Below are 22,729 nucleotides of genomic sequence, written 5' to 3' on the forward strand. Positions count from 1 at the left end.
AGTGCCAGTTAAGAACATAAGAACGGCCATACTGGGTCAGGCCAAAGGTCCATCTAGCCCAGTATCCTGTCTTCTGACAGTGGCCAATGCCAGGTGCCCCAGAGGGAATGAACAGAACAGATAATCAAGTGATCCATCCCCTGTTGCCCATTACCAGCTTCTGGCAGACAGAGGCTAGGGACACCATCCCCGCCCAGCCTGGCTAATAGCCATTGATGGACCTATCCTCCATTAACTTATCTAGTTCTTTTTTTAACCCTGTTATGGTCCTGGCCTTCACAACATCCTCTGGCAAGGAGTTCCACAGGTTGACTGTACATTGTGTGAAAAAAAATACTTCCTTTTGTTTGTTTTAAACCTGCTGCTTATTAATTTCATTTGGTGACCCCTAGTTCTTGTGTTATGAGAAGGAGTAAAGAACACTTCCTTATTTACTTTCTCCACACCAGTCATGATTTTATAGATCTCTATCATATCCCCCCTTTTTTCCAAGATGAAAAGTCCCAGGCTTTTTAATCTTTCCTCATATGGAAGCTGTTCCAGACCCCTAATCAGTTTTGATGCCGTTTTCTGAACCTTTTCCAATTCCAATATATCTTTTTTGAGATGTGGCGACCACATCTGCACTCAGTATTCAAGATGCGGGTGTACCATGGATTTATAGAGAGGCAATGTGATATTTTCTGTCTCATTATCTATCCCTTTCTTAATGATTCCCCACAGTCTGTTCACTTTTTGGACTGCTGCTGCACATTGAGTGGATGATTTCAGAGAACTATCCACAATGACTCCAAGATCTCTCTCGAGTCGAAACAGCTAATTTAGACCCCATCGTTTTATATGTAAGTTTGGGATTATGTTTTCCAACGTGCATTACTTTGCAGGAAAGTAAAGGCAGGCTGGGGTTCCGGCTGCCACACAGTGCCCAGACATTGCAGCTTACAGGGCTCTCTCAATCAGCCGCAGGAAGGCCTGAGCCCGTGTCCTCATTCGGACAAGATTGCGTCAAGCTCAGACACTGACTAACTCAAATGACTTGACTTTTAACCGCTTAGTCTTGAAACCGTTACTCGCTTGCCCTCACGCTCTAGCAGAGCGCGAATGTTCCCCACCCTGCTGCCCACACAGTCAGCACAGCAGTGAATGTTTATAGGGATTTCCTTCCCTGCTTGCAAACCACCTCAGCTGGTTCCCAGGGTTCAGAGACTCCCGTGGAGTTGTTCTCGTACATGGCAGGGCAGCAGGAGGGGCTCCGTCTCAATCACAGTTAAGGGGCCCACCGAGTGTAGTGCAGCAGAGCTCCCTGGGTAACTCACCTGGGCGCTGATCCTGGCCACGAGGAAACTCTTCCTGTTGTCCAGCATCGACTTCTCCAAGAGACACTCCTGAGCTTGGCCCTTCCAGGAAAAGCAATGGAGATGCTCAGCTCTCCCCAGAGACTTCACTGTGTTCCTGCGCTCCTCCAAGTCACCCCTGCCCAAACTCAGCCAGCGCCTTCTCCCCTGCCCCAAAGGAGAGTCACGCAGCAGTGGCTCCAGTCTACCATGCAGGACAGGCCAACACAGACCAGCTTTCTGGTCTACAAGCCAGAACAGCTCCTGGGCCTAGCCATGCATAGAAAGCCTCTCACCTCCATTGCCATTCAAAGCCAGCCCTCAGTGGGAACCATAAGGCACTGGCCTACGTGAAGTGAGCGCATGGATTCGACCCAGTCTCTGGTGGACAAAACCCCACCGCCGCGTTGGAGGGCTCAGGTGCGAGGCCAAGTACGGACAGAATGGCCTTGGAGACAGATCTCCCCTCTAACTTCCAGGGGCGATCCTACGACTGAGGTACGCTGGTGGGCCCACGTAGGGGACAGGGCTGCACTGGCTCTGGAGATCAGAGCTGAAAAACGTAGGTCAGCCCCTGCCAGCGCAGGGCTCTGTCTGCCCAATCCCTAGGGCTGTCAATCACACACTTCCACCACTCTTTCCCCTAGCTAAAGCGAGCTGGCCACGGAGGCTGGACTTCACCTACGCTCAGCTTAGCCCAGGTACAGCTGCAGTGCCACTGAGCCAATAAAGCCATCTCATCTGGAGAGTCAAAATCCAAACCCTTCCTCCCTTTCAAGGCCAAAGTGCTGCCCAGACAATGGTGATCGGTCTGACGCCTCCCAGAGCGGCACAAGAGAATGGATAAAGCAAAGAGCATGCAAGTGGCAGGGCGCTGTTATAATGGGATCCCCTGATGCAGTAAACCACGGCAGCTTCCTTCACACCCACCTCTACCTTTCTTCTCTACAGGGAGAAGGACAATGTCAAGGTATTTCCAGCTGCTCTGTCAATAGCCCCCTCCTTGGAAATTTGAACCTACTTCTTCCCTTCCCACGTTTTACTCTCCTCGATCGGACGTTTAGAACTGCCTTTGCTAGTCAGGCCATTAGGCCCGAGAGTTCAGTATCCCAACCCGACAGACTGGGGACCGGGCACTTTCTGAGGAAAGCGTGCAGACCCCACAACGCATGCAGCCACCCGTGCAACCCTGCGGATGGAGAGAAAAATATTCCTCTTGCCCCTGTGGGGATCAGTGTATGTCCTGGAGCCGGACACACGATTCCTCCCCTACCACAGCGCTCTGGGATCTCTCCTGAACAAGGACAGACATCGGAAGCCTCTCTTGGCCACCTTTTGCAGACAGACCATTTCCCTCTAAGCAGACAGCAGGCTTACAATCTGCACGTGCCAAGGTACTGGGACAACCCCGTCTTTATCCAGCTCTGTCCAAGGGTGGCTCCCACTCCAACTGGCCTTTGAAAAATGAGACAAGGCTAGGCCCAATACCGAGCGCGTCTCCTCCTCCCCTCGCCTCGTCCGCTTTGGTGAGATCCCTTTAAATGAACTGCATCTAACAAGCCCAGCCACTGGAGCCCAGCATAAATGGTGAGCAGCAGCAAAGCCAGCGCCCACCCTTACCAGCATGAGGTTGATGTTGAGGTTAAGGATCTGGTGACTCATGTCCACGCTGTAGGAGTGAGGGAAGTGATCCTGCAAGTAGGTGAAAGCCCCAGCCGCGCACTGGAAATGGGTGCAGGAAACCTTCATACCCTGGCCAGGGCCGCCGCAGAAGGGGGAGAAGAAACATGTAAGGCTCTAACCCACCCAAGCCAAAGCAGAGGGCACTGCATAGAAGCCATGTTGTCTTGACGCCTGAAATTTACCAACAGCCTTCATTAGTGGACTTAAACCCCAAATGTTACCATCTTAAGTGGTGTTCAACCTTCTCCTGTCCCGGTTGTCCAGGCTTTCATCACCTGGAGACTGGATGACCATGACACTCTACATGGGGTGACCCCATGAGACCACTCAGACTAGCGGGTGCCAAAAGCAACTGCTGCTTACTTTCTGGCTGTAATAAGTTACCCCCTTGCTCTGGCTTCCATTCGGTTCCCAGACGGGGCGGGTGGGATTTTCAGCTGTGAAGTCCTACATGGCTTGGGAGCTAGTCAGCAGAGGGACTCTCTTCCCAGGCAATGCTTCCATAAGCAAGGTCAGCTGGGAGCTCCCCAGGCCAGGAGAGGAGGGAGTGGCTGGCAGAACTCTCCAGGAGAAGTCCTTGCCATCAGGGTACGTGGCGTGGCCCGGCCCATCTTTTCCAGGTATCTGCTCAGAGGGTGGGGGAGGGTCTGTTATTGGCTGGAGGCAAGATCGCATGTGGGGTTACATGGGGGTGTTAAATTACGTCACGGCGCCCAGAGCTTGCCGCAGGCACTGCTATAACTACACACTATGTCAAGAAAAATCCCGTATTCATCCCTCTCTCCCAGTCCCGGGAATCCCAGCACCTGGCACGAGCGATACAAAATCTTCAGACTGCAGAGCAGTTTTTGAAGGGATCGTGCCCCTGGAAACGTGACCAGTCCCCTCCGGAGATTCACAATCGCTACTGAAAAGACTCGCCACCCTGCCAACCTTTGTGCTCTCATCTGTTTGGAAGAAACCACCCATGATAAGGTGGGACGGACCACGAGGGGTTTAGCATCTTTACCTCCTCGGAGACTCTCTTGTCCATGGCGCCCAGCATGGAATGCAATGCCCCTGTTGGGAACAGGAAGCTCAGATCAGGCCACTGGCAAAATGTGTAAGGCCATTTTCCACAGACCCCTAACACCCCGCTCAGCCCCCACTTCACCCCATCCCTCAAGGCCCCACCCCCTACCCCTCCTCTTCCCTGCCTCTTTCCACCCCCTCCCCTGAGCACGCCCTGTCCCCACTCCTCCCCTCCCTCCCACACGCTCCTGAACAGCTGTTCCCCCAGTGTGCAGGAGGCACTGGGAGGGACTGAACAGCTGTTCCCCAGTGTGCAGGAGGCACTGGGAGGGACTGAACAGCTGTTCCCCAGTGTGCAGGAGGCACTGGGAGGGAGGGGGACCCCAGGGGTCCGGAGCCCAGTTTGAGAAATGCTGACCTACACCATTTTAATCCTTGCTGATTTTGATCGTCGATCTCTCATTGCACTAAACTGCATCTATTTACATGAGGGCTAAACCGGTTTAAGTACAACCGGCTGGGTTTGCACTAGCTGAACTGGATCAATTTCAAATTGATTTAATTAAACGGGTGCAACTATTCTCCTAGACCAGGCCTGGATTGGCCTGCGGGGGAGGGGGACGCATGGTGATCCTCTGGCTTGTCATTCATCGATCACAATGAAGGGAGGAGCCCTTTGGAGCTGACCCTGAAGATCAGCCTGTCCTGCACCGGCAGATGCCCGGGCTGAAGCCTCACTTGAGGGTCTCGTGCCAGGGTTCAGATCTGGCTGGTGTTCTAGTGGCCAGCAGAATCTGACAGAGCCAAGGAAACAGGGGCTCATTTGTCCTCAGTGATCATGGTAACACTTCAAGACATCATGGCTCTGCTCTCCCAAGGCCCAGCACTTCCAGCTGCGGGCAGCTTCATGCCGACTGCCACCACTGGCTGCCTGCTCTGAGCTGTGATCACAGAAAGGCCTGCGGGCAGATCGGCTGAATGCCCCTGCAGCGGTCACCCCCTTCCCTCCCCTCACTGAGCAGCAGGACCAGGCTGGACAATGGATCCTGTGGAGTAGGGAACGAGGCCTAGCCAGGGAGCAGGGCATTTCTCTGGTGCCAAGCAAACCCCAGGTGGGCTCCCGGGCCGTACCGAGGTTATAGAGGATGCACGCCTGCTCATACTTGATGTCCTCGTGGGTAACCGCCTTGCCAGAGAAGATCTCCGTCCTGTGAACAGAGAAGCCCAGGGTTGGTGCCTGCACTAGTGAGCCAGCGAGATGGCCAGATGCACAACCCAGCTGCCCCAGGGGCCCCATGGCCACGTTTCCAGGGAAGGCGGACAGCTAACAACTAACGGCTCAGAACAGGCACGGGTGATCCAAATGATTTAGACTCACTTGCCTATGTAGCTGGCATAGAGTCCACTCCAAACTGAGTGGGAGATGGGAAGCTGCTAGGTACATAAACCAGCAAACCCTGTAATGTTTGAGTGGTGCCAGGCCCAGTCTGCTTAGCCCCAAAGCCCAGCCTCCACCACGGCCGCCAGGTGGTGTAAACCAACCCCTCTTGGTCAGTCCTGTGCCCCCCCAGGGCCATCGCTGCACCCTAACGCACTGAAATCCCAGCTGCGGCAGGAAGGGCAATCAAGGTGGCTGGAGGGACAAGGAGGGCCACACTCCAGAGGCTGAGACGCATACGGCACCGCTCAGAGAGCCAGAGGGGGCTGCATGTCGGTGGCAGGTGGCGTAATCTCAGTTACTACATTGCTTCTTCCATCCCAGACTCTCCCAGTGCGCTACAAACCTGCACTCACCCTCACAGCCCCGGGGAGGGAAATACTCTGCTCCCCGGCTTGCAGTATTAGAGCTCTCTCGAGTCAGAGGTGCGCATGGCATTGGGTGGAGAGCCTAGAGACGGGGCTCTGCCCGCAGGGCGTGCCAGGCAGGGTTAGAACAGAGACACGCTGCTGGGCGAGATCACACTGGGCACCAGGGAAGGACACAGTGAGGCTGGGGGAACTTGGTCTGGGTTTGTTCCGTTGTACACATCATTGGGAAGGCTGGCGGAGGGAGAGTCATTGGTGGCTGGACGCAGGATCAAAGAGGAGATTCCTAGCGAGGGGCAAAGGAGACGGGGCGAGGGGTGCTGGCGGAGCCCAGGGACACGGGAGATGTAGGTGGGGTGGGGATGAGCAGTATGGAATCCAGCTGAGCCGGCAGAGGAACTTGGGTCAGGGAAGAGGAAGGGGAATATGCCTTCAGTCCATCCACACTAGCACAGCTGGCGGCCTACGAGGGTAGGACACCACAGGAGTCTAGGCAGGAGATTACCAGGGCCAAGGAAGCTACCCACCTGGATAGGGAAATTGAGGCAAGAGACAAAGCCAGGTCATACAGTGAGTCCACTGGCAAGCCCCAGCTTCAGCTCCTCTGCTCAAAGAATCTCCCATTGGATCACGTCCCAGCTCCCAGTGTCAGCGGAGGGTGCCCTGGCAGGGGTAGATCGCTGGCTGCGGGGAAGCCTGCTCCCTCTCCTGCCGCCCCACAAACCCCACCAAACCGCTGCACTTACCACGTGACGGGCACAGCCGCCTCGTGCTCCGCGCCCATGGGGACGCGGCTCTGCAGGTAGTGAAGCTGGCCAAAGTACTTCCGCAGGATGCTGCAGCCCTCAAAGTCCCTGGGCACGCTGACGGCATTCTGGAGGAGGAGAGAGAAAGGAGCAGTGCTTCAAGGCAACAGGCAGCGCCATGCTTACAGATAGAGGGCCTGGGCTGTATTTGGCTGGCAGTGAAATCCGCTTACGTGATCGGGGAGGGAGATCACTCTGAAATGGCTCCCCAGAGGGACTTTCCAGGGGCCAGCTGCAGAAGCCAGGGCATTAGCCACTCTCCAGAGTGTCTCCTCTTGGCTGGGATGGAGATTCCCCTCTCCTTTCACACACTTGGGGTGGGCAGTTTCCCAATCCAGTGGTACAACTGCAACAAAGTACTGATTATGCCAAGCTCGGGAGAGGCCTGGGGCCTCTGTTCTGGAACTGAAGGCAGCCAGGTATGTCACCAACTCAGGAGACACCCACCACCCCACAACGCCTTCAGCCCAAGGCTTTCAAAGTACTTTGCTACATTAAATGCCAGGTGTCAGGCTGATATCCGTTCTGGGCAAACTGAGTGAAATGATCACTAAAAACAAAACACCTGGCAGCTCATGACAGAGGGACTAACCAGCACGGATTCTGCAAAGGAAAACGGACTTGCTGGTCTCTCAGAATTCTCTGAGCATGTCAGAAAAGGACTGGAGAAAGGAGAACTGTTGACTATGTGCTTCGACATCCAAAAGGCCTCTGACAAGATCCCACACAAAAGGCTATCAAAGAAGTTAAGTCATCATGGGGAGGAGGCAAAGTATCATGGATCAAAAAACAGGCTAAGACAGAAAACAAAGTAGGATTCAATGGTCAATTTTCAGCACAGCAAAAGGTTAACAGCAAGGACTGCAGGTTCCGCACCAAGTCCCGTGTTGTTTAGTTGATTAATTAGTGATCTGGAATGGGACGGGGGCGAGGGGGCATGAGTTGAGAGTTACAAAGCTGACAAATGACAAAGTCAGGTTAATTGGGACCAGGGAGGGCCGCAAGGGGCTTCGGAGAGAGCTAACAGAGAGGGTCACTAGCTACATATGGCCAGCAGGAACACTCAGTGCTCTCAGCATTCACAGCAGAATTGTGGAAGGGGTTTTAAATACCAATCTCTGTCAGAGATCAGGAGACCAGAAAACCCCAGTCAGCAGGTGTGGGATCCTTCCACTAGCACAGCTAGTGCTGCCAGAGAGGGGCTGTGACCCCCTTCCACCCTCTCTTAGTCTGATCCATTTCGGCTGCCAGCCCTCCAGGGCAGGGACCATCTCTCTGAACAGTGCCTAGAACAACGGGACTCCGATCTCAGCTGAGCCTCAAGGCACTACTGGAGCACAAATGAATGAGAGATTCCCCTCCCAGGAAGGGACTGCCTTTGGGAAAGCAGAGACCCTGCCACGGAAGCTGGGCAGGAAAAGTGTTACATTTTTCCAGCGGAGAGGAATGCGCTCACTCATCACTCCCATGCCGAAGCAATCGCTCACCAGCGTCAGAGCTCAGCTCCAGCCTTACGGGAAACGGCTGGCGCCCTCTCTCCCCGCAGCACAGCCACACAAACGGAAGAGAGCAAACCTCTCCCAGCACAAGTGCTAACTGCCATGCTCCATCAGCCAGGCAGCAAGGCGCTAGGATCCAGCCGTGCTGCCCTTAGTGATGCGCTTGGCTTGGCCTGGCCTGGCTGGGGGCAGAAGTTTATTTCTGTGCCAGGCCAAGCTACTCCTTAGTACCCCCCACCTCAGGGCTCCGCACACACGGAACAGGAGAAAGCTAATGGCACAACCCTGATGTTTTTCCCCCTGGGTTTTCAAGCGGGTCAGGTAACTGCGGTCACTCCGGCTGGGTTCGCTGCACTGCTGCTGCCGGAAGCGGGCGCGAAGGCAGTCCCGCGTGGTTACCCTGAAAGGTGTCTTGCAATGACCGGCTCCGTTTATCCACAGCAACGAGCGCGTTGCCTCCCCTGCGCTGCCTCTCTCCTGGGCAGCTGGGTTTCCACGGCCCGTTCAGTCCTGGGCCTCTCTGCAGGGAGCGCCGTGAGCTCACGGACACCTGTCAGCTGGGGGGAATGTCACTTCACCACATGATGGAGAAGACTGGCTGGGAGCCGACCTGGCCCTCAAGATGTGAACGACATAATCACCCCATTACCAATTCCCCGGGCCAGACAGCCCTCTCCGCTTTGCCTGCCTGCATTTCAGGCTCCGCTGACACAGGCGCACGAACTCCAGTGCCTGGCTTGGCTGGAAACGTCCCTCCATCCCATGGTCCTTCTCCAGCTGATAAGCTCAGCTGTTGTGAGTGGCGCTGACCTTATCACAGCACCCCACAAACGTCTCTGGGAACTCGTGTCAGCCACTCACAACAGCTCAGCTCAGGGAGTTCACATCACAGCCACCACTGCCGGCAGCTCCTTCCTCTAGGTCCCTGGTTCGACTCCAGAGGGGGTCGGCAGCAACCACTGCTGGCTGGGCTGGGCGGCCCTGCAAAACCCAGGGCCACAGAGGGTGGGAGCCCCTGAGCCTACAGCATCTCTGCAGGCCAGGAACCCTGCCCAGCCCTCCTGCTCCCACCACCATTTACCTGCCTCTCCTCCAGCCCTGTCTACGATGTGCCTCTCCGGGCAGCAGGGACAGGGGCAGCATGGGGGTGGGGGGATGGAGGGGCCTTGGCGCAATTCCCCACTGATCCCCACTGATCCCACCTCGCAGAAGGACCCAGCCTCCCTGCCCCCACTAAGGAACCTCCTCTCCCCTCAATCTCATGAGACCCCGCCCCAGTGCTGAGCTTTGCGCTGTTAGGGGCTAACCACAGTAACTGCAGGGGCTGCCCAAGGAGCTGGGGTCCACGTAGCCGTAGGGGAGCCTCAAACTCCTTCCCACCGGAGGGGCTGCTGCTGTGTGTGTGTGATGAGTTGGGGGTGTCCCAACGGACCAGTGTCCACAACACTGAACACCCCCCACACACACACACAAATGGCACCACCAGGCCCCCTGGTTCACACTGACTCCAGCACTGAGCAGGCCGCGGAGAGCGAACCAAGCCAATCCCCCCACCCCTCCACGGGCACATTGGCAGGGGGCGCGGGAGGTGGGCACCCCTGCTGCTGCCCATGCGGGCTGGAGGGCCGTAGGCTCCTGGGCTGGGGTTCCTTCACCTGTATTCAGGTCACACTGTGCCTGGGATCCCTCCCAGCAAGGCAGTGGAGGTTTCACATGTAGAAAGCTTCCCCTCCCCTTTACGGCTTGGCACTGGAGGGCCACGGGTGCAGGAGCAGACACCAGCACACCCACCATAGAACCGTGGGCTCTACCTCGTGGGCTGCGGCCAGGAGATCTGGATTCTGTTCCCGGCTCAGTCGCTGGCCTGCCCTTGGGTGAGTCACTTTCCCTGCCGGCCTTTGTCAGCCCCAGCTGTACTGTGCGCTCTGGGGCAGGGACCGTCTCCCCGTGGGACTGCCCCGCCTCGTAGCCCCATTACAGACAGCACAGCGCCAGCACACACTCACCTGCCGGAGCAGTTCAAGTTTCTTCAGCTCTTCATTGTAGCTCTCGGGACTCTCGCCATAGTTCTTCAGAACAAACTGGAGAGAGAAAAAAAACTAAAATCAGAGCTCGTGTCTGGGACTGGTGCGGAGAGGAGAAATCGAGAACCATTCCCCGGAGCAGAGCTGCCCTGGCATTGCCGGCGCGCCAGCTGGAGCCAGACAGCAAGAGGGGCAGCGGAAACCCCTATAAAGGGTGGCAGAGACACTCGGGATTGGGCTTTCGGGGTGTTGCACAGGCCAGGCTGTTTCTGTCTTCGTTGAGGGAGAGGGGCTCAGAGCAGGAGACTGAAAGCCCCCCTGCAAGGCCAGGAACGGGTCACCAGTTCCCTGCGTTGCCCCCACACAGCCAGTCAGCCCACAGCACATGGAAGCCACCTCCAATTTGAAGGAGCCAGTGTATTTCCTCGGACAGTGGGTGCCCCTATTTCCCTGCAGCCTTCAAGTCAGAGCCAGGCGTCCTGCAGAAGGAGATCTGCAGCCTGAGCGCAGCTGGCCACACCCAGCCCTGGTGAGACACCCCTCAGCCCACCAAGTCATTGGAGTTACAGACCCAGCCTGCAGCCCTGTTCCCTCCTGTGGCCCAGGCTTAGCAGGGACCGCAGCTGATCTTTGACTTGAGCAGCCATATTCAGCGTGAGCGGCCAAGGAGAGCGTGCTGCCAAACGTGAATCTGCAGCAAGCGGCCACCACTGCCCGGGTGACGGGTCTGCTCAAGAAGCAACACATGCTGCATCTTCACTTGTCCAGCCAGGGGCTGACCAGGGGAAAGGTTTCATCACAGCTTCTTGTCCAATGGAGCCACGCAGGCCCGGCCTGCCAACCTTTCAGCTACAGGTCTGCCACGGCTACTGGCAGCTGCACCCTTGTTAAGGTTCAGAAGTGCCAAGCCAGGCTCCCAGATACCTACAGGACACTTAATAAGGTAAGACAGACCCACGTGTAACTATCAACCTATGCACCCTCCTCCAGCTTTCCCGTCACATTCCCCTTCTCCCCTCCCCACCATGGTAGAGTCTAGGTCAGATGGCAAGATCCTCAGGGCAGGGATCTTCTCTCTGATTTGCCTGTAATGCACCATGCACTATGCAAATCAAAACCGATCGGGGCTCTCTTCTCCGCTGGGCCCAGTAAAGCACCCTACCCCCATGTCTGATGGCACTCATTCTCTCATTTCCCCCAGCAGCCAGGCCTGAATTGTTCCTGCCTGCGTAGCCTCCAGTGCTTTACCCAGCCCAAGCTTAAATGATGACTGCCTTTCCTCAGAGTTCAGCCCCAACGCCGCTCAGCTCTGAAACGCGGCCACCTCTGGGGTGAAACACAGCAGGTGTTTACCAGCGCACAGCAACGTGAGAATACAGATTCAAAGAGAATCTGCAGGGAAGAGTCAGGAGACAAAGGTAGTTCTCAGAACTGAAATGCGTCCAAGAACTGGAGGTAACACAGCCCCTGGGATCTTGAGCGAACACATGTGGCCAGCACGAGGGTTCTGCATCTGACGGGAAAGACGGTGCCCCCAGCAGCACAGTACCCCCAACACCACGCTGAGGTGCAGCCGCGATCCTGACTCGAGAGCGAGGAGAGCCAGCGAGCCATCGCCTGTAAAATCTTGGGGATCCCCCCCACTCCAGCCAACCTCACATAGCTTGGATGAACCAATGGGGTCGCAGCACAAGGAGCCACGGCTGGCGGCTACATGCACTGTCAGCTCAGCACCGCAGCACCACATGGGTCCTGAGCAGTGCAGGTGACGTCACCGCGAGAGACGCCTGCAGCGGGGTATTGATCCGCTGTTCACTGCACAGAGCACCTGAGGGACCGTCTATTTCTTGGGTGCCCGCAGGCGCCAGACGTGTGCACTGCACTCCGGCAGCTGGGGCGGCACTGCTCACACAGAGGACAGGGGTAGCTTTCCGGGCCCCACAGAATGTAGCAATGCCACGGGGGGGCAGGGAGCATTCCGCACACGACACTGACTAGAGCAACAAGCGAGAGCCTTTGGAGCTACACACACAGCTGCGTCTGGCAGCCCCTGGCCTGGGCAGGGCGAGGACTCCACTAGAGTCCAGTCTAGTGGCCAGCAAAGGAGACTAGGAACCAGGACACAGGGAGTCTATTTGTGGCTCTGGCACGGACTTGGCATGGGGCTTTGGGCAAGCCACTCCCTGTTACATGGGGAGGTCCAGCACGCAGAGGGGGGTAGCAGGGTTGTGGGGCTTAACGAAGGCTCTGAGCTCTCCGAGATCCCCAGCCAGTGCTACAGGACAGCAAAGGATTGTGAGAGCAATGCTCAAGGGAAGAGGGCCCAGCCATGCCCAGCTGGCTGCAAACCAGCTGGAGAGAGACTCTTGAAGGACAATGTCCTTGTTAGAGAGACTGAGGCTGGTGATTGCAGACACGTACTGCCCTTGACTGAAGGGACATAGCTCCACACTGGCTAGAAACCGAGCTGTCCCCTGAGGTTTGGGGAAGGGGCTGACACCAGCTAGAGATCTGTGGGGGACCAGCCGTCTTTTGGCAAACGTAGGGTCCTGGTGAATAACAGGCTGGGGAGACTCGGCAGCCGCACGGCTGGCAGACAGCACTTTGCACAGGGATAGCCAGGGGAACATGCTGCAGAACCATCATGCTGGGTGGAGGGCCAGGATCTCTGACGTCCCACACAGGGGCACTAAGTGAGAGAGGTCAATGGCTCTCTGAAGGGGAGCTGAAGAATCGGCAGCCTTCCCAGACTCTGGGGGGCGGAGGGAAAGGATTTCTAGGGGAGAGGGAGCAGCCTGAAAAATCAGAACTGAACACAACGTACCTGGCAATACCCCGCACACTTACCCAGGCCCGGTTCCTAGATCCCAGAGGGCTTTCACAAGCACCCGCCCAGGGTGGGCATGTCAATCACATTGTACAGACCCAGAGGTTGAGCAGTTTGCCCCAAAGACACACAACAAAGGCAGGACTAGACAGCAGGAACCCCACGCCCAGTGGCCCTGCTGTAACCATTACATTGCACTGCCTCCTATGACATCTGGTGGGATGAGTCACATCAAAGGCTCCTAAGCATGCGTCACAAGGTCCGTAGGATGAAGAGAAAAGCAACTAACTGCAGGCCGTTCCCACGCACGGGCAGAGCACAGTTTATGGGGAGATTGCCCCTCACCAACGCCTGCAGACTGCACTGGGCAGGGGCCAGCGCATTCAGACTCCCAGCACTGCTCATCTGCCACTCCAGTTCCAAAGCACATTAGAAAAATCCACATTTCATCAGCCACAAGCACTCCAAGGAATGATACGGGGCAATGAGGCTGATGGCCCTGCAGTACTAGCAGGAGCCAGAAGAGGGGGCTGTACCATCCAGAGGAAAATGCTTTTCGTGACAGGTGAAGACACCTGATCGCACAGACATCCTATGAAATCCACAAGGCTCTCAAGCTGCAGCTAGCCACTAGGGAAGTCCAGGAAGCCTTTCGCCCTGCAGCTACAAGGGCAATGGGGTAAGAGGCTGGGCAGGAGGGTCACGCACACACAATGGGAATGCACTGGGAAGAGCTCAGCAATCTAGTCCGAGTGAGAGAAACCTCTGTCCTCTAGGTCACTGGGTTCAAATCCAGCCCAGCCCAGCCATGACTCACAGCTGTTACCATTCCCAACTGCTCACTGACCCGGATGTCGTGAGTTGGTGGCTTCAGTTCTTTCTTAAGGGTGGATAAAAACAAAATGATTTGTTTGAAAACAAAACAAATTTTAAATAGGGAATTTTGACTTAAATTGGCTATTTTGATCTTGTTATTTAAATTATCATTCGTTTTGTTTTTTTTTTAAATAAACCTGCTTAAAGTGAAATCTGAATCTAATACAAAATATGTCAAGGCCTAAAATTATAATCTCAGAACATTTAAATAAATAATTACGCTGAATCCATGAGCCTCTGTCAAAAACTGAGTTAAAGGCTGCTTTTCTAGATTAAGAAGAATCAGGGGGGAAACTTTGGAGGTCAAGATCTATAAATATGGCACAACAGGTCAGCCTAAGTAACTTAGGAGACTGTCGTTTTCAAGAGACTTAGGCAAGTAGGAACTTAAGCTCCAGTCACTTTCATTCAGGCATATTTGAAAACGTTCCCAGGCTGACCTGAAATAATCAGTTGAATTCACCGCCTACAGTTAAGCCCTCTGTTTAATAAATCATTTAGCTGGAAATGTGAAATAATGCGTTGATAAGTTTAGATATCCAAAACTTTTAAGGTTTTGTTTAATCAAAATAAACGTTATATTCTGCTGTATGTTTAGTTAAACTCCAGTTTCCATCCTAATGCAGCTTGACAACCTGAGCAAAAAGTTACCTAGGAAATGAGCAATACCTCATTTACCTTTTCTAACATACTACAAATGTACAATGAATGAGAATCTGAAAATATTAAGCTATGTAATTGCTGAAATAAGTGTATATATAGTTATACCGTATCCTCCTAGGTAGCAAAACTAGGTACCAAATCCAGCGTAAAGGCTGTTTCACTGCAAATCAACATGTTTTAATGGTTAGATCAACCGAAGACAATGCACCTTTCTTTAGAACCAGGATCCCCAAACTGTGCAGCCGGGGCCCGGGCCAACGCCCACGGGAGGCAGCACCATGCTTCCAGCCCCACTCCGCCCCCAGACCAGCTCCACCCTCAACCCGCGCTCCTCCTCCAGCCCCCAGACCTGATCCGCCTCCAGGCCCAGCTCTGCCCTCATTCTCTCTCCACCCCCAGAGCAGCTCCCCCCCCATTCCCGCCTCTAGCCCCAGCTCTGCGGTAATGAGGGGGGTGTGGGGACGGATGCCGTTAATGGTAAGGGCGGGCGCGACGGGAAACGTTTGCACACCACTGTGTTAGAATAACGGAGGTACACATGGAAAAGTTGATTAAAATAGATCCTTTCAATCCAGGCTTTCCACTTGGTGATTTAAATCACCACCTTGATATAAACCAACCACCTCGAGAGTGTGCCCACCACAAGCAGCCCCCTCATAACAGGTGCAGCAGAAGGCCATGGAGACTGACCGTTCTACTAGCGTGGGGGTGGCCAGGCAGAGCTGGAGGCCAGGAGAGCAGCCACGTGGCAATACAACACTCAGATCACCATGCACACGGGGGCTGTGCTCGCTTGGTGTGGCACTAAGGCTTCTGGGAGCACATCCCAGCATTCTTAGCACTGCAGCAAGCCAAGCCTCGCTATGCATTTTCCCAGTGACCTATGGGAGAACTTGTCTGTCCTTTCTGGATACGTGGGGTGGAATTGTGGGAAAGCACTGGCGGACGAACGGCACTCAAGTGGGGCTATACCTGCATCCATACTAGAGCAGTTGTGTTAGCAGTGCCGAGTTGTGCTCACTCACATTTTAGTATACGTCCCCCTGAGGCCACCCAACTGGAGTTAAAAGCATCGCCACACCTAAGGCCAGGATTCATGTGTGGGGATGGGATTGGAATTGGGGGCAACACTTTTGTTAGAAGTTGAGTTAACGCTGCAGTGAGGACCCGCCCTATGATCTTCCAAGAAAGCCGTGATCAAGAACAGCCAGAGCACCCAGCCGCCTTAGCCTGGAGAACCACCAAAACTCAGATCTGACGGGTTACTGGCTAATGTGGTAGAGCTGGTTTGAGCACAAGCCAAAAAAGGTCACGCTCTGGCCTGATGGCGTCTGCCAATGAGTCTGTCAGGCTTGTCCTTAATCCAAACAAACTGCTGACTATAAGACTGAATCTGAAGCTGGCACCCAACCAAACAGGAGGGTTATAATCCTGGGGCCGAATAGAAAAGGAAAATTAAATGGGATCTCCTCCGTTAACTGCACAAGCCCAGCTCCTCCAGCCTACTCGGGGCTCTAAGTAGTGGCAAACCAGCGTAGAGAAGAACTGGAACCAAGGGTGGAAAGCAGAGACTGAGGGCTTGTCTATACTTACGCGCTGGTTCGGCGGCAGGCAATCGAACTTCTGGGTTTGATTTATCGCATCTTGTCTGGACGCGATAAATCGAACCCAGAAGTGCTCCCCGTCGACTCCGGTAATCCTGCTCGGCGAGAGGAGTAGGCGGAGTCGACGGGGGAGCCTGCCTGCCACGTCTGGACTGCGGTAAGTTCGAACTAACGTACATTGACTTCAGCTACGTTACTCACGTAGGTGAAGTTGCGTATCTTAGTTCGAATTGGGGGGTTAGTGTGGACCAGGCCTCAGTGATTAATCAACTTCCCTAGCATTTCCCATCTGAGGCTGTAGCACGTCACAATCCTCGGCTAAGCCTCTCAGCCCCATGTGAGGTGGGTATTATCCCCCTTTCCCAGGTGCAGGAGGGGAGACGAAGAATTCCCCAAGTCATGCAGCAATTCGGAAGCAGAGCTAGGATTAGAACCCGAGAGTCCTGACCCTGCCACTCAGCCACAGGGGGGCCCTCAGCAAGCCACTGAGTCTCTCCATAGCTTAGTTTCCCCTACCTCACAGGGTGCATGTAGGAATGTGGGGGGAACAGGACTAAATCAGCACATCTTCATCAAGCGCTTAGAGACCGTTGGATTTTTAGAAGTGCTTTTGCTAAGCTCAGAACTTACCGACGTCGGCCAGATGCTACCACTGTGCTCACCAGCAGCGCCTCCAAAACCTCCAGGAGTTTAAACCGAGACCTGCTATCCAAGCTCCCTACCACAACCAGGAAAGGGGGAGGAATCTGAGATCCCAGATGATACGCTGCAAATCCCACCTGCTTCACCACTCAAGGTAAACACAGGGAAGAGGAGAAATGCGGACGGTAAACACCCTGAAGTTTGTCAGGTTAAAAAAATATCAAATTTGTTTTAAAAATAAGATGCTATACCTCGCTATTGTCTAGATTATTAAAACTGAAGGCACTTAAATTTACTTTTCACCATTTCTGCATCTCTGCACCCAGTACTGAAATTGGAGGAGTCAGTTTGTCTGCTTTCTAGTTGGTTTCACTTCCCGTTTCATGTACCAACCAGCAAAATGCCAAGAAATCTGGGTTGCAAACACTGCAGGGAAATCTTTACATCTAAAGAGAAGAGTGGCACAAAAGTATTTCTATTAATTTCAGATTTCTCAGGATTTGCTTTTTTAAACAAAGAATAAACCTGAGGTTTAAACATGCTGAAAGAGACAGCACTTGCTCTGACCAAGTGGTAAGAGCATCCCTCATATGCAGCCACACCTGCCACACAGCCATGAGATTTTAAAATGACTGCCTTGTTTTGGCAGCCACCGTCCTCTAGGTAGGCACATATCACTCCATCCACTGCAGCAGAAGTTCTACTGATGGCTAGTCTCCTTTCCAGCACTAGCAGACAAACCGGAATGGCAAGGACTGTTTCTAACTTACTATCATCACCATGTCAGCAACCTGCAAAGCATGACTCAGCTCTCTGGCCTGCATTAGAAAAAGCTGAGGAAGGCCCAACTACTTGTGGTCATCCAAGATCCCATGATACTTTTCCCAGAAATCAGGGAGCCGTCCTTGACCAATCATATTCTGCCAAGCTAAATTCCCCCTGGAGTTTCAAATGAATACCAGACATTTCACTCCCTGTCTTCCAAAGTGTGCTGTGAAGTGTCAGACCAAGAGATCACTTAAATGCAGGGTAGTAATTTGGTTTGTAAAATGTTTTGAGATTCTTGTGGACAGACAGCCCTACAGAAACACCAATCCCTAGTTGGAATTTTTCATGTATAGCCATGTACAGTCTCCCTTTAAAAACAAAAAATGCATCAACCAAAACCTGAGTGTCGCTGTATAGGAGGACAGGTGCCTTTCCGCCCCAAAAAGCAACAAGAATTTTGCACATCGTACAAAAATAATATGAATTAGTACTAACCGAACATTTCTCAAACAAATCTCAAAGATGGGCAAGTATTTTCTTTTACAAAAGTTAATACAAAATGGGCAAGTATCATACTCATTGATACAGATGGAAAAACAGAGGGGTCCAAGGGACACAGCCCACTTGAAATCTAGCTAGTTTAAGAATAAACAAGTGAAGACAGTTTCAGACACAATCCTTACCCCGACTGCCCAGGCCAATTTTTGTTTTACAATCACTCCCTCCCCCCCCTTTTGCTGTGTGAAAGGCAAACAGACAGAGAAACTGACCCGCGCTATCAGGGAAACAACGAAACTGACCCTGAACAAACTGCTGTCAAAGTCACAGAGACCAACCTTTCAATTCTAGAAATCTTAGGCACTGTTGGTAACAATGGTAGTAAAACATCCCCAGACAGAAGAGCGATATTTAAGCTGGTCTCTTTCTCTGGGACTTAACACAGAGGAACTCAGCAATCGCGTCGCTTATCCGCAAGTCCCTGCTTTATAACACTGCCTCTCCTTTGCCATAGCACAGTATTTTACAGCAGCAAAGAGAGTTCTCAGTTAGCCTCTAGTTTCCAAAGACATGAGACTGTGGGGTACAGCTGCGCCTTTGCTCTTTTAGCTACTTTCTTAGGACTTGATTCAAACTCCCTTAAAGCCAATGGAAAACCTCCCACTGGTTTCATCATTGGCTTTAACAGACACTGGATTGCATCCTTATTAAATAAACATTATTGAGACCATCTCAAAATGCCTAGATTAAATCAATTATTGATTACAGTGAGATGGGGCAGGACGGCTCACGCCTGTCTACACTTCAAAATTAGGTTGTCATAGCTGTGTCACTCAGGGATGCGAACACACACACGCGCACCCCCCGCGATACAGCTCTGCCAACAAAACCTGCAGTGTAGATGCAGCTATGCCAACAGAGGAGGGCTTTGTCGAGATAGCGAATGTCATTTGGAGTGGTGATGTTCCTACACTGGCAGAAAAACTCCTGTTGGTGTAGGCTGTTTACACCCTAAGGGGCTATGCAGTGTAGACACACCCTCAGTTTGGACCAACTCGGCATCCAACTCTAGCAAGTGAAGGTCCGTGTTATGGAAATCCTCTCACAGGAGGTCTGCTCAAGCCCCTTGAGGGCACGCAGCAGGAGCGACCCTGCTTTGACTGGCTTTTCCATAACCATTTGGGGCTCCCTCCTGGGGGATTTCTGCCCCTCCTACCTCCTTTAGGATCATCTCTTTGCATCACTTGGGACTTTATCCCATTTGCTGGTGGAACAGTTCCCCCTGAAGGTCATTACGTCTCCCATTTGCCCCTCTCAGACAGTACATTTGATCTGGTTGGGTCTCTTGACCATCGATATCTGGTACTTTGGCTTTATTGAACAGGGCTGAGCGATCCCAATGAAAAGCAACTTACAAATGGGTGAAATGAATACTGCTCTCTTAGACAGTCACTGGGTCCAGACACATAGGAATGATGTAAACTCTCTTCCTCATTTTAAAACCCATGGGAAGCAAACACCCAAGTAAGACTCTCAATCTAGCGGAGGTACCAAACCGGGCTTTAGATCCAGATTTACCAGCATCCCATAAGGCCCTGGGGCCATTTCACTGCCAGTGAGAATTACTCCCACCAGAAATAAGCCATAGAACAGAACCCACTCCAAGCTGGACTCGGCTCCTTCCCAGGCCTCCTCTCACCACTGCTGTCTCTCCCAGCATGTGCAGCAATGGGGTACACTGTGTCACCGGACGGATCCTGAGGTGCAGAGGCCAGAGGAGGGGAGAGAGAAGAGGCAGGATGTGGCGATGGGATGAGTGGAGTCCAAGGAAAATCACGTGCCGTGGGGACACTATTTGCCCTCGCCAAGCCTCACTCAGAACGAGCCAAGCTCTTCAGGCAGGTTTTTTAAATCTCTCCCTCTCATGAGAGAGAGTGGTTCAATGAGACACAAGAGACACTTCACTCCTTTCAATCTCTCCCAGCTCTCAGACTTGGGGCAGGGAGGGGTGGGGGTACCAGCAAATGCAGCCCCACCCTCCACCTCCTCAGGAGCATCGTCACTGGACTCGCAATGGGTGCAGCTTGCAGTCGCGGGGGGGCCAGGGTGTAATGAGCGTCCGTGGGCCTAGAGCACTCGCTAACACGGCCAGGCCAGCTGCTCTGGGCATGGGGGGCATCTCCAGGCTGGGGGAAGGGCAGCGGTGGTGGTGGTGGGGAGAGATATGGACTGATGTGTCACTGTGGGGATGGCAGGGACAGACTCGGGCCTCAGGCCCAGCCCCACCACACACACTTACCCCCCAGTTACCAGTAACCACCCCCGGGTGGATCTGCCACAGCAAGTCCCCCCCCCCCCCCCCCCCAAACTACCCCCCCCCCCCCCACTCACATACCACCCCCCCCCCCTCCCCATCAACAAGTCTCTCCCTCTTCCCCCCCCCCCACCAGCCCTTCCCCCACACACCTGCCCCCTTCCCCACTCCTGTCCCCTTCCCCCACACACCTGCCCCGCCCCCACCGGCCCTTCCCCCACACACCTGCCCCCTCCCCCACTCCTGCCCCCTTCCCCAACGGCCCCTCCCCCACACCTGCCCCAACGGCCCCCTACACACTCCCCCCCGCCCAACGGCCCCTCCCCCAAACACTTGACCCGCCCTCCCCCTCACCTTCTTCACGGCCTGGTTGAAGCCGAACTCCCCGGCCTCCTTGAGGTCCAGCCAGATCATGGGCATGCGGGGCACGGCCTCCATCCCGGCCGCTCCGCCGGCGCCGCTCCGCGCCCGGAACGCAGCAGGCCCGGAGCCTCCCTAGTCCCCTACCCCGGCCCGCCGCGGCGCCTCACCGGAAACCGCCCTCCGGAAGTCGCCGCGGCGCCTGATGGGAAATGTAGTCCTGACGCTGACTCTCCCCCTCCCTGCCTGCTGGGGGGGCGGGGCACAGGCTCCTCCCCTAGGGCCCCTCCCTCGCTGCTGGGGGGGCGGGGCACAGGCTCCTCCCCTAGGGCCCCTCCCTTGCTGCTGGGGGGGGCGGAGCACAGGCTCCTCCCCTAGGGCCCCTCCCTTGCTGCGGGGGGGGCGGGGCACAGCCTCCTCCCCTAGGGCCCCTCCCTCGCTGCTGGGGGGGCGGGGCACAGGCTCCTCCCCTGTACCTTGCGGGGCGGGAGGTACACAAGCGGGCTCCTTCCATCCTTAAGGGTGTCAGTACAGAACCCACCCCCCATTCTCCGCCCCTGCTCCCCGCCTCGCACTGCTGCATTCCTCAGTGCTGGGGCCAAGAGCCGCCTGCAGTGGGTCCAGCTGTGGGGCTCTGGGGCCTGGCATTCAGCCAGCGCCATTCCCCTGTTAAACTGTAGCACGTCACAGCAGCACATGGGCTAGAGCCCGACTCAGCACCAAGGTCTGAACTGATCTGGGATCGGACAGGACCCCCGCAGCCTCCCACCCTGGGCTCAGACCCAGCCAAGATCAGCTGTGAGCGGAAGCTCTGCCATCGGGCACATATTAGGTGTCCCGTGGGACACAAGGGCAGCGGGTCTCGCACCCAATCCCAACGGGCAGGTCTCCATGTAACAAAACCCCCTGCAACTGGGAGGCCCCGGACTGAATGGGTCTGGAGACAGGGGGCTCTGTCACCCATGCAGGCGGGCGCTGCAGGGCCCAGCTGAGACACACGGGCAGGGCACAGGGTGTGGGAAGATCGCCCAACTACTGCCCGTGCTCGTGCTGTAGCAGCTCAGTGGATAACGGTGGATGTCAGACTCCGGGACTGTCCAGCTGTCACTTTTAACCAGCGTCGAAATTCACGCCACAAGAATCACCTTTATGATCATTTCACAGAGACTTTTTGTGTTGGAAACCAGGCCCCCATTAATCCTCCAGTAAAAAGCAACAGACAAAGAGAGACAGAGTGGAGGGAAAAACCATAACATTGCTGCTCAAATACTGGATCTGCGGCTTTTCAATAGATGCAACTGGCGACCAGGTGGCTGTAGTGAGGTCTGGCCCCGCTGATCCCTTGACCCGTTGTGGGCAGGACACAGCAACCTGTGGCTCATACCACCACCTAGCGGAGAGGGTGCATAGGAAGCACCTGGGTAAAGATACCTGGAGAACGTTGGGGCTGTTCTTCCCTGCACTGGGACCTGATGAGACTCACTCAGACTCCCCTGGACTGAGCTAAAAGATCTCAGCTAAACCAAAGCATTTCTTTGCCTGCTGCCAATAAGCCAGGGGCTGAGAGCAGTGGGAGAGGTTGAAGGGGGTTGAAGGGACAGCTCTGTTCAGCCGCTGGCCGGTAAATCGGTATGCTCTGTGCCCTTCTGTCCCAAGCAGAGAGTCTTATCCATTAATAAAAAGAAGAACAGGAGTACTTGTGGCACCTTAGAGACTAACCAATTTATTAGAGCATAAGCTTTCGTGGACTACAGCCCACTTCTTCGGCTGTAGTCCACGAAAGCTTATGCTCTAATAAATTGGTTAGTCTCTAAGGTGCCACAAGTACTCCTGTTCTTCTTTTTGCGGATACAGACTAACACGGCTGCTACTCTGAAACTTATCCATTAATGAACATTCCCAGGTCAGGCCCAGCCCAGGCGCTTGCAGACAGCACACACTGGCAACGGCCACATACTCCAGACCCAGAGTGGGCTGACCCTAGATTTCATGGGGGGCTCATGTGAAGAAACCA

General features: G+C 54.5%; 1 protein-coding gene across 1 annotated transcript in view; it reads right to left on the bottom strand.

The window, feature by feature from the left end:
- The window catches only part of PTPN23 (protein tyrosine phosphatase non-receptor type 23), a 38,128-nt gene extending 17,260 nt beyond the window's left edge, over window positions 1–20,868 (bottom strand). Inside the window, exons 1-7 of the mRNA XM_034759729.1 lie at window positions 20,710–20,868; window positions 10,146–10,220; window positions 6,581–6,708; window positions 5,160–5,236; window positions 4,027–4,076; window positions 2,955–3,086; window positions 1,317–1,397 (exon numbers count right to left, since the gene is read on the bottom strand). Of these exons, the coding sequence (XP_034615620.1) occupies window positions 1,317–1,397; window positions 2,955–3,086; window positions 4,027–4,076; window positions 5,160–5,236; window positions 6,581–6,708; window positions 10,146–10,220; window positions 20,710–20,793 (627 nt within the window). The 5' untranslated portion in view covers window positions 20,794–20,868. The remainder of the gene's footprint in view (window positions 1–1,316; window positions 1,398–2,954; window positions 3,087–4,026; window positions 4,077–5,159; window positions 5,237–6,580; window positions 6,709–10,145; window positions 10,221–20,709) is intronic.
- Between the last annotated feature and the right edge of the window lie 1,861 nt (window positions 20,869–22,729).

This window comes from Trachemys scripta, chromosome 2, assembly GCF_013100865.1.
Source record: "Trachemys scripta elegans isolate TJP31775 chromosome 2, CAS_Tse_1.0, whole genome shotgun sequence".
Taxonomy (NCBI): Eukaryota; Metazoa; Chordata; order Testudines; family Emydidae; genus Trachemys; species Trachemys scripta.